Source organism: Acanthopagrus latus, chromosome 6, assembly GCF_904848185.1.
Source record: "Acanthopagrus latus isolate v.2019 chromosome 6, fAcaLat1.1, whole genome shotgun sequence".
NCBI classification, from domain to species: domain Eukaryota; kingdom Metazoa; phylum Chordata; class Actinopteri; order Spariformes; family Sparidae; genus Acanthopagrus; species Acanthopagrus latus.
Window position 1 is genome coordinate 31,349,538 of NC_051044.1, and position 16,946 is coordinate 31,366,483.

At 42.2% G+C, this 16,946-nt stretch overlaps 1 protein-coding gene across 1 annotated transcript; it reads right to left on the reverse strand.

Moving 5' to 3' along the window:
• Positions 1–684: 684 nt before the first annotated feature.
• Positions 685–16,829, reverse strand: LOC119021113 (serine/threonine-protein kinase 35-like). The gene is made up of 3 exons (XM_037101134.1): positions 16,189–16,829; positions 14,160–14,908; positions 685–4,115 (listed from the first exon to the last, which is right to left on the reverse strand). The coding sequence occupies exons 1-2, from the start codon at positions 16,679–16,681 to the stop codon at positions 14,190–14,192; spliced, it is 1,212 nt and encodes a 403-aa protein (XP_036957029.1). The 5' UTR covers positions 16,682–16,829; the 3' UTR covers positions 685–4,115; positions 14,160–14,189.
• Between the last annotated feature and the right edge of the window lie 117 nt (positions 16,830–16,946).

Genomic DNA, 16,946 nt, shown 5'->3' on the forward strand with positions numbered 1-16,946 from the left:
TCAGTCGATTTGGATTTAAAATCAAAATCGTGACACCCTTATTACATCAGCATATTTCATTTCTTTATTCCACCAACAGCTGGTATATATCTCCCAGCTGATACCATCAGACTACCACGTCTTGAGGTACAGTGCTATTATGAGACAAGGTAGGCCAGGACCAGCTGTATAACATGCTAACTACAGTAAACATCTCTGCAACACAGGGTCAACACTGTTGTTTCTTCACATTCTGTCAATACTTAATTTTTTTAATGTTTCCAACCAAAATTCTGGCCATATCCAACATATGGCTCCTGTCAAATATTTAATCACTTTGCTGGGCTGACAGGGTTGGTCAGTCACAGCAGTGCTCCAGGAATAATGAGAGGGGTCTGATCTGCAGTCAGATGCTCTTGGAGAATAACACCTACATGGTGAGATCCTGCAGGCACCTTGATTTAACATTCCAGCTTTACTTGCCTGCAAGGGAGCTGGAAGTCAAGTTGAAATAAACAACAGTCAGCAAATATGCATGTCCTCCTGTCAGTCTGTCTCCATTTGCCCAAATCATGTGGGCAACGGGTGAAGCACCCAGCCAACTGTCACAACATGCTTGTCATTTGCAGTACAACTATTAAGTTGCCTCCCATGTCTGCTGAACACTTCAATCATGATCATAGAAATGTTAAACACTGACAGAGATTTGAGGTTTCCAACCTTTATTGAAAACAGAACCCTGATATGTACAAATTCAGCAAACAAAAAGAAAAACACATTTTCACTGAAGCATGTGGTTTTAGTAACATGTACAACCAAGGACTGTAAATTCTTTTGAAATAAAGGGTTAAATCATCTGAACACAACAAGGTCCAGCTGTATAGTACAGTTCCTGTCAGGATGATAAGTATAGGACAAAAACAAAACCAGCCTGAACTGAACTGTTCTACAGTATATCCAGGGAGGCAAAGTTGCATAGAGTAGAGTGCTGCATGTAAAAAAAAAAGAAGTGATTATTCAAACAGGAGGCCCTACCCACATTTACAGGTAAATCAGTCCAACACCAAAGGAAATCATCCAGAGGCAGCTACATGGCATTGAGGAGAATAGTTGAAGTTTTGCTAAAATCTCTTAATTTAGTACATGCAATTTTAATCCTCAGAAATCAAGAGTAAAATTAAAAAATAAAACACTACATTGATCATCTCAAGCTTCGATCATCTCCAGTTCATTATCGTTTCTACCCTCACAATGAAATATGCATACATTAGTGACACAAAGGTAAGCAACTGAGGTATGTTTTGAGCTAAAGGTGTGTAAACATCTGTGTCAAAGTAAACTCATTTCCCACGATGCAGTGGTACAAACAGACAACCAGTAGCTGACAGAAATCAAAATCTGTCTCATTTATTCCAAACCCATGTGATGAATTTACAATCCATGGAAAACTGCACATACCCAGCACACTCAAGACATTAAATAAAAAGATGTTTTGTGTCTAACTAAAGAATGTGTTGGTTGGAAAAAATTAACAATGGCTCAGTAAAGAAAAGGTGAAAATGTGCAGACACACGAGGTAGTACAATTAAAAAGAATGAGGATTCTTTTAATCATCCAGGGTTCTAGTTCACATCAACATAAAAGAGACTTTGGTTCAAAGGCAAAATTAACAACGCAGATACATTATTCTGATGTGGTTCATGGCACTAATATTTTGGAAATGCCTCTAAACTCCTTATTCTTTTACATTCCACTTTAGATCACAGACGCAATTATACCTCAAAAATTAGGAAGGAAAAAAAAAAAAAGAGTGATTAATTTGACAAGAAACACATTTCAAAACATTATGAGATATCTGTACAGCCTTGCCACCTTTAACATAGATGATATTTGTTCCTTAGGTTATCTTAAAAGACATAATTTTACTCAGCAAATACATGGTCCACAGTAAAAAGAGGGAAAAAAAAATAGTGATTCTTGTCTTATTACAAATTATCAAACGTGCTTTTGAGGAAACTAAATCTTCAAAACCACATACCCTGGATAATGAATTGGCCAAATTTAAATGTGCCAAATCAAAGAAAAATACAGCAGCTTATCTGGAGCCAAATTTTACCTGACAAACAATTTCAAGGCACCATAGGTATGAAGGAATTGATTACACTGGAACTCAAAGTGTCAATCAAATCAAACTTAACTTACAGGCTGACAAATAACGTGCCATCAACACTGCATTTCTAGTGAAGGCAAAGAAGAGGGCTTAAATAATGTGAAAAACTTGCATGTCTCCAGAATACCATCATATTGAAAACAACATACACTCTGTCATGTGTGCATATTGGGACATTCTTTTCAACAACATATCAATAACAGACATGACATCACATTTCTGATTATGACCAAAAAGCGGGCTGAACAAATTACAATTAAAAACATAAATCAGCTCCTCAACTTCCATTTTTGTTACACTTGACCTGGGATTTACTTTTCCTACCAGCAACAGCAATTATATCAACATGTCCCTTTGAAACTCAAATAACTGTAAAGGCTCAGTCAGTGAATCCTGAGTGAAACCTGATCTGCTCAACAACACTTTGCTAAAGATGTACAGAGTATCCGTGCACCAAATTGATGGACAATTTGCAACACTGACACTGAACCTTTGAAACATGGCAGAGTGAAGGGGGTAAAGGGGCTGTTTGTAGTAATTTACATGTATTCATCACTTTTTTATTGGCTGTATCTGAGCAGATTGTAACATGACTTGGAAAAATTAAGAACTTACCCGTCTGTTGTCTATACAACCATATGGATCTCTTTGTGAAGGACTTCGGAAACAGTCCCAAGGATGTGACTTTATTCATATTCTCTAGTGTCTCATCTTAGTGCCTCGCTCCTCTCCACTAATGGATCACAACAGTAGCTAAGGTTAGTTGTGATATAGAGCCAGCTAACATAAACCAACAACCAGCTTCCAGCACAACACAACAGAAGATCAACAGAGCATCTTTATGTACGTTGACAATACCAAAAAGTATCACAACATGGCCGTGGAAGACAGTAAGACTGCTATATGACAGTCAAATTAGCAGGATAAACTTCTCTATAGTTATCCAGGGGCTAATGGGGTTATTACTGTGAGACTACAGAATATGACATCCATTGCAAATTCGGTTCTATAGTCTTATCCTAGGTAACTATCACTTTAAGCTTTGGATGCTTCAGGAGATTGCAGGCATTTCTGTAAATCAATGAGCATGACTACCATAACGAGTTTACAAGTTTCTTGCATTTTTACAACTATTTCAATCACTAATTAGCTACAACTGTCTCAACTGTATTCCACGAAAATGACTCTATCATGATATATACTGATATTGCAATATAAAATGACATACCGTGACAAGGGATTTTACACAGATGACAAACTCCGAATAACTAACCAAGACTCCCTTGTAGCATACCTCAGTGTAAACCAACAGACATCTGGAGAAATTTAAACCCAACAGAAGAAAGGGGTGATGACACCGTTTTCTGTCAAATCTCACAGGGGCAACACAAGTTTACTAGATCAATGTTGAACAAAAGGAAAATTAAGGAAATACACCACTGCAAGACAGGCGAGCAAGTTTCCAACAAAGTAACAAAGTCTACTACATGAAGCGAGAGGTTTAGTAGCATTGTCATCTGATGTCACAGTGTTTTAATTCAACATTATCAAAGTGGCAGACTCATGGAGGCAATCACCCCAACTGACACACAAATGGTGTCTAACGCTGCAGCTTAGCTTAGACTTAGTCAAATGACTGACATTTTCATGGCCGCAGTCACTGTGTCCTGTTTTCTGATGGGAACTTCTCCAGACCTCTATTCTTTGATGTAGGTATGGCTAAATCGAGTTTCCCACTCTGCAAACTAATGTCAGGTTTCTTGCTTTATAATAATATTCTAGGCAAGATTATCATTCTCTATCAGAATTGGCAGCCAACTCCACTGTAAACAAGTTAAAAGAGAACAAAATAATCATTTCAGCTTCAAACTTAAGGAGTAACGGCATTTCTTCTCCCTCTTCACAGTCTTCAGTTTAAAAGATGGAGACCTTCTCTGATGTGGCATCTCCAGGTAGAAACACAAGTCTGCAGAGAAACACAAGATGAGAAAAGATTAAATGAAATTCAGTTTGTCTCAATATGAGGGACATTCCATCGAGAGAAACAAGCTTGGGGCTGGAGTGCTGCTGATCAAAGAAGCACTCTGTAGTTCTGGAGAAGTTGAAAATGTTAACGTTAAAGTTCTTCGTTAACTGATTTTTATCTGCTGAAACAAACCAAATAAACGTCTTGTTTTCATGACTGAATAAACAAATTGACATTAAAGGACAACACTATTTTTTGCCAACTCTTACATAAAAAAATACAACTTTTGACACTCGCCTTCGATGGGCGTGAACGCTCCAGATCAATTAAACTTTCCATCTCGCCTCATCACGCACCATACACTGAACTTTTAAAAACCGAAAACATAAAATGAAAATCACATATAAAGTAAATACAAGCTTATTAACATGAGTAAGCATTATTACCTCATTAGAATAAAAAAATCTGAGTTTGTATTTCTTCTCCGAAACTACATAGTGTCCTCTTAACCTTTCTGGGTTACTGCAGTGGATGTCAATGTGTTGTCCTGTGTAATTTGTTTTGTTGTGTTCCTTCCTGTCTGAATCTCTTTTGATTTGGAGTATGGACAAAACAAGCAATTTGATCAAATCACTTTGGACTTGAGGAAATTTCGATGTACATCATTGGAGATTTAAAACGTCCCAGACATTGCATTGTTTCTTGTGGAGTTTGATGAATCAAGAAAGCCAAAACACTCCTTTATTCTACAAATCAATAAATACTACAACAAGCAAAACAGCGATCATGACAGTAACTCCAGATAGTGACCTCTGGGTGACTTTCTGACTCAAAGATAGTAGTAGAATACACCTATCAGGCATAACATTATGACCACCTGCCTAATACTGTGTTGATCCCCTTTTTGCTGCCAAAACAGCCCTGAAGCATGGACTCCCTGAAGGTGTGCTGTGGTATCTGGCACCAACATGTTAGCAGCACATCCTTTAAAGTCCATGTAAAGCAAATTCAGCCATTTTCCTCTAAACACATTTAATAGGTCATAAATGTATTTCCTTAAAACATGTAAAAAAAAAACAAAAAAACAAAAAACATTCAACCATTTAGAATTTAATTTTGGAGCTAGGCTCACAAATTGTTTCAAAATTGTTTCTGTGTTCAGGATTTAATGGGCGGGTCAGAAATCATGGCTGCGTTACGTAATGAGGCCATCATTAGCATAAACCCGGCCCTGCTGCGGAAGTGGTATAAATACATTCAACGCATTAGCTTTGTGGTTGTTCTGCTTGCTCTCCAATCTCGGCTAGCATCTCTTGCGATAGCTTGCATCTAGCTAACCAGTCAACCAGTCAACTAAGCAGTCATGTCCGCTCGTGCATATTTCCTGGATGCCAGTGTGTCCAGTAATGGCGCTGTTAGCTTATTTAAGTTTCGTAGGGACTACAACATAAGGAAACGGTGGATCTATTTTGTGAAGAGGAGCTACTGTGGAGCGTTCAAAATCACCACAAACACTCGTCTCTGCAATCTCCACTTTACCCCCGACAGTTACAACGACTGTCACCAGGTAAAGTCTGGATATCTGAAGAGTCCGTTGATGCTGGTCAGTGGGGCCGAACCGACCCTCTCAACCTCCCGTCCCTCAGACAGCTGATGCCACCATCACCACAACCGGCATTATGTGCCCGCCAACGACCCTCTCCGTCCCGCCGACAACAGGTGCTCTCATCTCTGCCATCGGCATTACGTGTCCGCCAGAGAGTGTAAGTGCTCATGTCATAAATATTGTACATTTGGGAAATTAAATGCATTTTGCTGAAGGTGCAAATCCTTAAAGTGATTTTACACTGTGCATCCTGTCATGCCCATGTAATGTTAGCAAAAGTTATTGCATTTAATCATGACATGATTTGGCCTCATTCCCTAAGCGGAGTCCATGTGACAGCACAGTGATAATCTACAAGTAATATTTTATGTGCACCAATATAGCTATGACAAGGAATTATATGTAGACTGGGGTTTTATGTTTGTGTGTCATGTTAAACATGGACTGAGGGATGCCTAAAATGAGCACATTTTTTTTTTTCCACGGAAGCTAGTTGCTTTTATACAGACAGAGACGGGAGCAGCTAGCTCAGATGGAGTCAATATATGAGTTATCATTTTCTGTGCACATGCAGCATACATGATTCAGTTATTTCATAACTAAAGCTACTCCACAGCTGGTATTATCCCTCACAACTGATAAAAATTGGGCAGATGGAGTAATTGGGGAGCTTGTGGTAATAAAGTAACTATCAGAAAAGTAACTGTATGAAAGAAGCATGGAAAGTACATGGAGGAGGCTCCTCTCCTGCATGTGGGCGTGGCTCCAAAGTAACATCGACATGGATGGCAGAACCCAAGGTTTCCCAGCAGAACATTGGCCAAAGATTCACATTGCCTCCGCCGGCTAGCCTTCTTCCCATAGTTCATCCTGGTGCCTGCTTTTGGTGGTGGACATGGGTCAGCATGGGCACCCTGACTGGTCCGCAGGTATGCAGCCCCATACACACTAAACTGTGATGCATCGTGTATTCTGACACCTTTCAGAACCAGCATTCACTTCTTCAGCAATTTGAGCAACAGTAGCTCGTCTGTTGGATAGGACCATGCAGGCCAGCCTTCACTCCCCACGTGCTTCCATGACCTTGTCACCAGTTAACCATTGTTCCTTCCTTGTATCACTTTTGATAGATACAGACCACTGCACAGCAGGAGTGCCCCACAAGAGCTGCAGTTTTGGAGATGCTCTGACCCATTTGTCTAGCCATCACAATTAGGCCCTTGTTTGCCCATTTTCCTGCTTTCAACACATCAGCTTTGAGGACAACATGTTCACTTGCTGCCTAATGTATCCTACCCACTAACAGGTGCCATGATGAAGAGATCAGTGTTATTCACTTCACCTGTTAGTGGTCATAATGTTATGCCTGATCAGTGTATATTCCAGGAAAGTATGGACTGTATATCAAGTATATCAACACTTCACTACCAAGTTGGCCGTCTAGGTCCGCCGAATTAGAGGGCAGTAAATTGGGGGTCTGTCTTGGTCCGCCAATTTGTCTCCTCAGAGGGTACACTTATTTCTGCTTCCATTGCTCTCTAAATCCCATCTAATGTGCCGGCTATTGCCTGAGATGGGTGGAGGTGTCGATGACGTGCACTGTTGTGCGACCCATAGCCAGGGAGTTTTAAAACCAGTAAACAGCTGATCACAGCAGTCAGTCCATCAGTTAATCTGCGGACATCAAGATGAGCAACTGGACAGCCGCTGAGATCCAGGAGATTCTAGTGTCTCCTCAGTCTCTCTAGCTGTTTGGTTGTGTTAGCTTGTTGTTGTAGCGGCAATGTACTTTCAAATTGGGTGGCACATTGTCGCCCTTACCTTGGAACAAATGTGCTGCCTTTTCTTTCTAAAAAGGGCTACTGAGAAACAAAAAATTCCAGTCTTGCACAAGAGATGCTTTATAATATAATGAACAAACTGTCATGATTGTCATTGGTCAAGGATACAAAAAATAACCCCCCTGTGTTTAGGGATACTATGGCCTTTTCCTGTCACCATACACCTGACAAAGTTAGCATTGTTAGCTTCTCTGTTGGTCAGGCTTAAAGGGATAGTTTGTTTTTCGAAGTGGGGTCAAGTACATATCTGAAGTCGATCTGTTCCCTACCATAATCACCGATCAGCACAGCCTCAGTTTGGAGAAGCAGAGAGCCGCTCCAGCTCAGACGCTCAGCTTTGTACTGCAGTGAAATTTAACCACCTAAAACAAGGCCCTCTTCTTCTCCAAACTGAGGCTGCGCTGATCGGTGATTACAAAAAACACAAACTATCCCTTAAACACACTTTTATACAGTCAGTTTGACTAGTAGAAGCAGTAGGGCTAGTCTGTTGGCTACTTGCGGGGAGGCTGACGCTAGTATGATAGTGCAAACTAATGCTTTCAGAGTTAACCAAAGTGGTATGACCATTCTTTGGTACAATTTCTTCGTCTTTGTCAGTTTCCTCACACTCTGTTACACTAGTTGGACCACTCATTTTTTTGTGTCAGCTCAACATGCAGGTTGTCTCCGTGAGTGGTTTTGAGTGGGAGGGGTCAGAAACATGCATCAACCACATGTATTTCTTTGCTGTGCGACTGGCTATTGGTGTAATGTTTTCTAGGTAGAGGAAAATGCACTTTAAAAAAAATAAAAATCATAAATCAAATAAATATCATAAATGTATCACTGTTATCGTGGAAAATGTTATCGTGAAAATGATCGAGATCGTTTTATTGCCCAGCCCTGTCACTCTAGACACGGACTCTGCTGTGGTACATGTCACCACCATCACACTTGCAATAATGTCAGCATGCCATCAAAAATGGTGGACCTTGGTAGCAGCAGTACCACGGGATCTCTGTGTGAGAGAATGAAGCTATGGAGACTGGAGCCTTTATTAGCTGTAATTGGTGCTTTACACATTTGTTTTTCATTAGTTTGATATCTAAAGCTCAGGCACTACAGTGTAGTGTTGCTCCCCTTACAGATCTTTATTTGCAAGCGGAACATCTGTCAACAATGGCGGTATAAGCAAACCATTTTGCTTGAGGAGACACTGATGGTCCACATGGAAACGCTTTTGTGTGTAAACACGCATGTAAGGAAAACACAGTGCCTGTAAGCACACTTTTTTGAAACCTGGTCTCAGGGTGGAAAAATCCAAAAATGCTGCCTTTGCGTACTCGTGTTGACAGCAAATCCACATACTTTGCGATGATGCCATCGCCCCACCCCTCATCCTCTAGCCTTTGACCTCTTAACCCCATGCCGTCTCATAACAACAACAAAAATGGTGGACTACATGCTTGTGTTCTAGCCGCAGAAGATATTGAGCCCATTAGGGTTACTAGGGCAAAATATTATGCTCCTCTGCCACAACGCTGAGCGAAAAAAGGATTATGGACAACCGACTAGCCATTTTCGTCTACTTCTTGTTGTGTTTGGTTTCTTACTCTGCTGTCTGTTTGTATACAGTGCACAAGCTTTATTCAAATGCTTGGTCTCTTCTCTGCTTTTGGTCAATTTCAAGCACCACCTAGGCCTAGAATATGAACTACGGCGTGTTGATTCATTTGGGTCTTCAATGTTTTCCAGGCCACGAACCCCCAAACTGATGGAGAAATGGAGCGGGGACCCCCTACTTACTTATCCTCTAGGGGATCCATGGAGATTCTGTCTTTCTCTGTCTCTCTCATAGAGACAGAGGAGGCAAGAGGAAAATCTTTTTTTTTTTTTAAGACAGAGTAAGTGGTTGAAATAAATCACTACCAAATCGGACGGAGGAGACAGAGCAGTCTGTGAGAGGAGCAGGGAGCAGGAAGGTGGGGACTAGAGGAGGACGGAGGGCTTCTGTCCTCCGTGGGAGGATCTCCTTCCATTCACTCAATGCATTTAGGATTTTTTTATGCTGATCTATGATTGGCTAAGGCACGTAAAATGACGCGCTAAGGGAGGCCGTCCTCCCATACCAATCAGCAACCAGAATACAAGACTGACAGCAGGTTGGTTCAATAACAGTTCCCAAATTTCATTCTCACATTTATACAACCGTAAACAAAAAATACTTCTATGTATTTTACAGCTTTCACTGCCAGCCATGCTCGGGCAAGAAATATGGAGTTTTCAGCGATATTAGAATCGGTTTCAAAGGAAATAAGCAAATTTCTGAAAGAAAAACAAAACATTTGGAGAAATCAGAGAGAAGCAGTCAGAAAGATAATTCATAGTTTTCTTTTTGTTTGTCCTGCTGGAGGACATAAAGTTAGCGGCACGCCGGGGACACAATACAGAGCAGCAACACAGTTGTTTTGGGCGATTGTGATGAGTGATGAGTGTGATGTGCTGTGCTGTTGGGTACTATGCATAATGACTGCAGCAGTATCACAGTGGGTAGAGCAGTTGCCTGCCACACAGGTGACGGGTGATCAGATCCCAGAAGGGGTACACGTTGGTATTTTTTTTTCCTTGTATATTAGTCCAGTGTACATCTCATGGTCCTGATGTCAACAGCCTCTCTGCTCCTCTCTCATGGTCCTGATGTCAACAGCCTTTTGCCAATTAATAAAATGTTTTTTAAAGAAGTCTTGTAAGTCATTGTTTTATTGCTTAATTTTCATTGAATATAAGAAAGTAGGGATACGTAGTTGACTTGTATAAAATACCATGACACAGTGGACTGGTTTTCCTCCTGTCCTCATTTTTTTAGTCACCAGCCACCACTGACAGAGATTTCACACACACATAAAAAAAAAATGTGTTTTACCTCCTGCAGTACCTCTGTGGATCCCCTAGGGGTCACATTGCGGACCCCTTGTTAAAGAGGATGTTGAGGATTTCTCCCAACAGCCAGCTGCTTAACACAGTCTGAAAAATGTGTGTTGCATAGAGGCAGGTGGGAAAAACTTAACTAACAACAGTGATCTGCCTGTTCAGCTGTGAGGATGGGAAATTTGCAGCAGCCTACAAACACAGAGATGTGCTGAGTCGGTGCAGCACTGCCACACTGCTGCAGCAAATTGTCTGACTCTTTTACAGCAATGCCCACTGCAGAGTGCACATACACTTACCCACACACGCTGTACGTGTGAATACATAACCTCAAAACAGCAGCAGACATACAAACATCTCATAGGATATGCCAAAATGAAAATGTCTGGTTGGTAAATTAATCAATATGGATAACTGCAAACTGGCAACTGTGAGTGGAGCTGACATAATAAAAGTAAAGTAAAGTAAAGCGTTAGATGTGGTGGAACAGACCACCAGGAGGTTATAACTGGAGTCACAGACCTGCTGTATATCAACCTGACAGGCCAGCTGACTCCAGGGCCAAAAAAATGCTTCAAAAGATGTCCTGTGGGGTCCTGTGCTCGGCCTCCCATAAGCCCAGCTAATACTGCCTGTCTGACAGCATGTCAGTCTATAAAACACTGTGTTGACCATCATGCGGCACGGTACGGCAGTGAAGAGCCAGAGCCTCTGGTGAATCCTGCAGTACAAACAATCCTTTGTTAAATATGACCTGCAGCATGTGAGGGGATTATTTTTTCTCTTTTTCTGAGATGTGCAGCCGATTGGCCCGTCAGATACAGGCTGTGCCAATGTGCTCTGTTACATAACTGCCATATCAAAGGTTCAGGCAAGGATTTGGTGCTTTATCCTGCAGCCCTCTGATACATGTTTTGTGGGGCCCTGCTGATTTGTCAGTTTTATGTAGAATGGGAATTTCACAGATTCAGGTAGTAACCAATAGTGGCCCCATTCACACTACCTTTCAAGGCCAAACAATTGCGCCAATATTCCACCATGGCGTCTGTCTAAAGACTGATGGTTAGTGATGGCCTTGGTTCAAAACTATAAACATTTATCATCTTAAATTTGATGATATGTGAAGGAATGATTACTGTAAATGTTAGTGCATTTGCGCACTGAAAAAAACGGTGTGGCTGAGTTGACCAAGCAAACGCGAACCACAGCTGGCTGGACCGCAGTATATTATGCGACCAGAGATTTTTTTTCCCCCAATTGATCAGATGATACACGGACCCAGGAGGATACTATGTAAATATGTATATACACGTCGATCCATTTTCCTTCTTTTTTAATTATATTGTTTATTGTGTTATTGCTCTGTCCTTGTAACATTCTGACGCTGCTACGACAAACAAATTTCATTCTGATTATATGGGGAAAAAACGCAATTGTCAGCCCTCCTGACTGAGACTAAGCAAATTTTCCCTTAGAAAACAGCATCCCTCCACACAAGTCAGACAGTGCCCACTGTTAACTGAGATCATGTAATTCTGTACTTTAGAACGAAAAATGTAACTTTGTCACTTTTCACAGTGCATGGTGGGTCAGGATCTCAATCACAACACTTATCTGCATCCATATGAATACAAACAGTCAGTGGATACACGTTTAGATTAACAGCTGGTTAACAAGCTGGTTAATGTCATGATGTGTATGGTCATGCCTCTTTTGGCTCCGCAGTGCCAGTATGTTGTATGAATTGACACACTGGTGCGGCGAGCCTTCATTGGAGACATAATGCAGAGTCCCTGAGTGAAATGGGCTACTGCTTAAAGCTGCTCCAGTGTGTAATGTCATACAGCATGCAAAAAGAGGCGTGATGTGCATATCATGATGAAGACGTATGCGTTTTCTTTTCTTTTTTTTTTTTTTTTTAAATGTGCACTGGCAAAATGACAAATTCAATTTTTTTGCTCCAAATGACATCCCACGATCACCATAAATAGCAGGCCCTGTCTGGCTCTCACTTGCGAGGAGGATGCTGTTCTCTGAAGGGAAGTTCACTGACGACACTCAGGAGGGCTGAATGTTTTACAATTCAAGTTGCCAGAGACAGTTATCGCAACAACACAATAGACAGAAGGTGAGAAAGACGTAGTGAGTTGAAGTTTTTTGCTTCGAATCACGTCAAACTAACTGACATTCAACTATTCTGTTACTGGGGACAGACGCTGTTTTTCGGGCAGAAATGGGACGAAGAGTTGGTTGGACAGACAGGATTACAGGAGCTTTTCCACATATTACTGCATTTTTTTCTTCCCCTCATAAAATGCTCAAGACAGGACCTGCTACCACATTACTGTTGTCTGGTCCTGTAACGTTGCTTTGTGGGTTGAAGTGTGGGACACTCTTTTATTTGTTGAGTAAATGATTTGGTTAGTTGTCAGACTGTCAACGCCATCAGACCGAAACACCCATGTTTCGCGCTGCCAACTTGACAATTCAGACAGACACTGTCCCACCTCTGCTGCAGCTCTGATACAACCTCTTTTGGCAAGCAACAGAAATGTCCCCCTCTTTGCATCTGTAACTTTCACTAAGACGATGCATGATTCCCACCTTGAAGAGGCAGTTTGGCTAGGGCTTGTGTCTTTTACACATACAATCAGAATCAGAAATAATCTATTGATCCACAAGTAGTACAGTACAGTAGTTCCTTCTAGAATACAAATATAAAACCGGAGATGTTTGAATAAAGTATAAATAGAGAAGACAATAAGAAATCAGAGTGGGTAGAAGTAAAGACAGGGACTCTGGCAGCTCAGTTAAGGAAAAAGCAGCTAACTAATGATCTATAAAAACAACAGAAGGAGCCAGTAAGCTTGTCCGGTGTGCTGATGGATCTGTGGCCCCGGGGTCAGTGGGTAGATGGGGCTATGGTTGCGTAAGAACTGTCCTTGTTAGCTCCAGCACAACAAACATGGACAATACAGACACAAAGACTGGCAGTACAGGAGCACATACACTGAGGGCCGTCATTGCAGTTATCAAATATGTGCTCTGGGAAAGACAGCAACACACCCTCTTAACCATTCATTTGAACTCAGAAGTTAACATGTCACAACACATCATAGTGTTAATGCCATTTACTTAGTGCTGGGCAAAACTGTATACAGTTTCAGTATTTTGTGTGGTCAAACGTGACTTCAGTGTAAACAAACATGGCGGACGAACTGAAAGATGCAGTGGTGGTTGTTTTAGGCCTATTACTGTCTGAAAAAAACAAAACCAAGACAAAACACTATGGACAAAGTCATGGAGACGGCAAGAGTGTGGGCGTTGGAGGTGAGTAAAAATTGTCACAGGTATTACACATAGCTTCAAGAGCAGCAAGGTGTGCTCTGGCCCCCGGTACTGCAGTACGGGTGACGGAGAAACACAGCCTGGCGTCTTGATTGGCTGTTTGTCCGGTATACGTGACATCACACACTGTGCATGCTCGGCTCTGCTCGCAACACCCCACACACTACAGGATTTATAACCAACCAATGGCCAACTGTTTGTCAGGGCCTGTAACATCTGTCAAATTGATCGCAATGACATATTTTTTTACCATGTCCTGCAGCCTTTTGGAGAAACAGTAATTCAACAAAGCAGCTAAATTAAAATGATAACAATATGAAGATAAAAAGGCATACATACCTGTAATCTTGTTATCTATCTTGCTGAGGGTCATGCAGCACACATAACTTGGTCCATTCTGGTCTGCAGCTCAAATGCACTGGGCCGGTCCTGAGGGTTGACGGCGAGCATGTCCTGCAGAAGCTTCCTTACTCCATCAGACATGCATGATCTGCGTTTCTGTGGGATGCTCAGTACCATCTTTGGATTCTCCAGCAGTGCCTCACCAACTGGTACAATGTCTGCTCCTTGTCTCACATATGTACCCAGCAGCTCCCGCTTAGACTCGGCATCAATGAAAGTTATTCTCTCCAGCATGGCCCAAATGATGATGCCGAGGGCAAATATGTCAGCCTTGGCTGTGTAGTGGCCCTCCCACACCTCAGGAGCCATATAGAAGTCTGAGCCGCATGCCGATGACAACCAAAACTTGTTGACATTGACGTTTTTGTTCTTGTCTTCGCCTTCTTTGCCCTCACTGGTGTCTCCTAAACCTGCACAGACTTTACTCAGGCCGAAGTCAGCCACCTTGAGGACTGGAGTCCCTGACTTCTCAGAGATGAGGATATTGTCAGGTTTGAGGTCTCTGTGCACAATGTGGTTTTCATGCAGAAAAGCGACAGCACTGGTCAGCTGGAGCATGAAACTGTTGTTGGTTTGCGAATCAGGCCGCCGGGACAGGATGAACTGGTTGAGGTCACCACCTTCACAGAACTCCATGACAAACCACAGGTAACAAGGCTCCTCTGGAGGACCGAGCACCCTCTCACCTGCAACGGGCACACACTAGTCACTCACAGTTATGAAAAACTGTAGTACAGAATACTCAAAGTAGTTACAACCACAAAGAAAACATACATATATCAATAAGAAAAAAACAACATGAAATGTCATTGATAAAGTACACCATGCCACTAACTACAAGTAAGATTTATTGCATTTATTGTGTAGCTTTTTCATGCAATTGTAGCCTATAAGAAAAATATGTTACAAGTCCACAGGAGAATTTGCAGTAGATAACTATCTCATAGACTCTGACCTCATTAAATGTGTCCTGCATTTCTTTATCAGCAAGTTCCCTGAAAAGGTTATGTTCAGGTGGTATCTGTATTTCAAAAGACAGAGCCACTGTGGGGCAGTTCAGGGCATCTTTACTGTACTCTGGTATGTATTTTAGATTTTCAGCTGAGATAACATTTCAAACGTAATGTTCGGGTTAACAATTCATTCATAATGACCCACTGTAAGACAACTAATGTTACTAGCACTGCATTCAGGAGGTTATCATTTGAGATAAACTATGAACAGATCAAGTACCGGTACTACGGCTAAGGATGAGCAAAGAACTGGACTCTCCCTGGTGGTTTGGAGTCAAAGTTGAGATGAATCAGTCTGTCTTTTTTAATTAATGTCAGAGACAACAACACCTGCACTACAAACAAGGTAAGTACATGAGTACAGGGGTTATCGAAAGGCAAAGGATCGGTGTGGTGAATTTGGCAAAAGTACAAACGAATCAATGTGTAAAAATACCTCTGTGACCACAGCAACACAGCAGACTCCATTTTAGTGAGTCCGAGCCTCGGGAGCTCCCTCACCAACTCTACCCATCCCCCAGCACGCCTGTGTCATGGCGACAACAACAATAACTGAAAGGAAATTTCGTCCGACAAAGCTAACCCTGCAAACCAAACACGGCTGGCATTCATGTCAGCTACAGGTCAACACAGATCAAGACTGTGCCAAAAGCAAACCCGCGTACAAACGTCCTCCTCTGGCTTAGCTAATCAAATGACCGGTATGATGTAACAGCACACACACCCCGAAACTGTTGCCCGACTCACATTAGCAATTATTTGATACAGATCACAGTATAACCATTCACAGTAAACCACTGCCTAAATCTGAGTGCTATTCTTGTTTTGATAGGAGGTCAAAGCTGCATTGGAAAATCTTGCTAACCCACCAATCCAAACTAAATGGTAGCACTGATGTCCTTCTCAGTATAAGAAGTGGCTCAACTTAAACAGTACAAGTTAAAGAGCCTCACCTTTCAGTGAAGTCTCCACCAGACGCAGGTACTGTTTGGACCGTTTGTTCCCATGACTCATTTTCTGGGCCATGCCGTTCCTCTGCAGCACACACTCTTCCAGCTGCACGACATTTTGATGCTTCTTCTCCAAACTTGTCAGCGCCCAGAACTCCTGCAGGGCGAGCTCCACGTTTTCCGGCGCGTCGCACCGCAGTTTCTTCACCGCGACTTTGGCACCGGACCTCCGGGCCACAGCTTCGTACACCACTCCGTATGTGCCCCTTCCCACCTCCCGCAGGAGGCTGTAGCGGGGCGCCATGACTCTCTGCTCCAGGTTGTCCTGCTTGGAGAGCCCGGTGACCCCCTTCATGTCATGGTCTTCTTCCGTGTTTCCCACGCTGAGAGAACGCAGCACATTGGACTCGTCAACTCGTGCTGTGGTTTGCTGTCTGCGGCAGGCTCGTGCGCTCCTCGTGCGTCTCCGCCAGTTGTCACCACTAGCGGTATCCATACGTGTCTGTGATCCGTCACAGTTCGCACTTTAAATGGATATATGTCCACATGTTGTCAACATTTCGTCCACTCGACTTCCCCGCGGTCCTTAAATGACTGGTGAATACAGGGAAGAAACTGGCCTGGTAATGTAGGTTGAAAATGGGAGGAGGGTAAACGGAGCGAAGCACGAGTTCATAGCCACACAAATCTAAGACAGTTTCCGGTCAAGACTCTCAAAATAAAACCTGTTATTGGTGAACGAGTTTTTGGTGCTGGTAAAC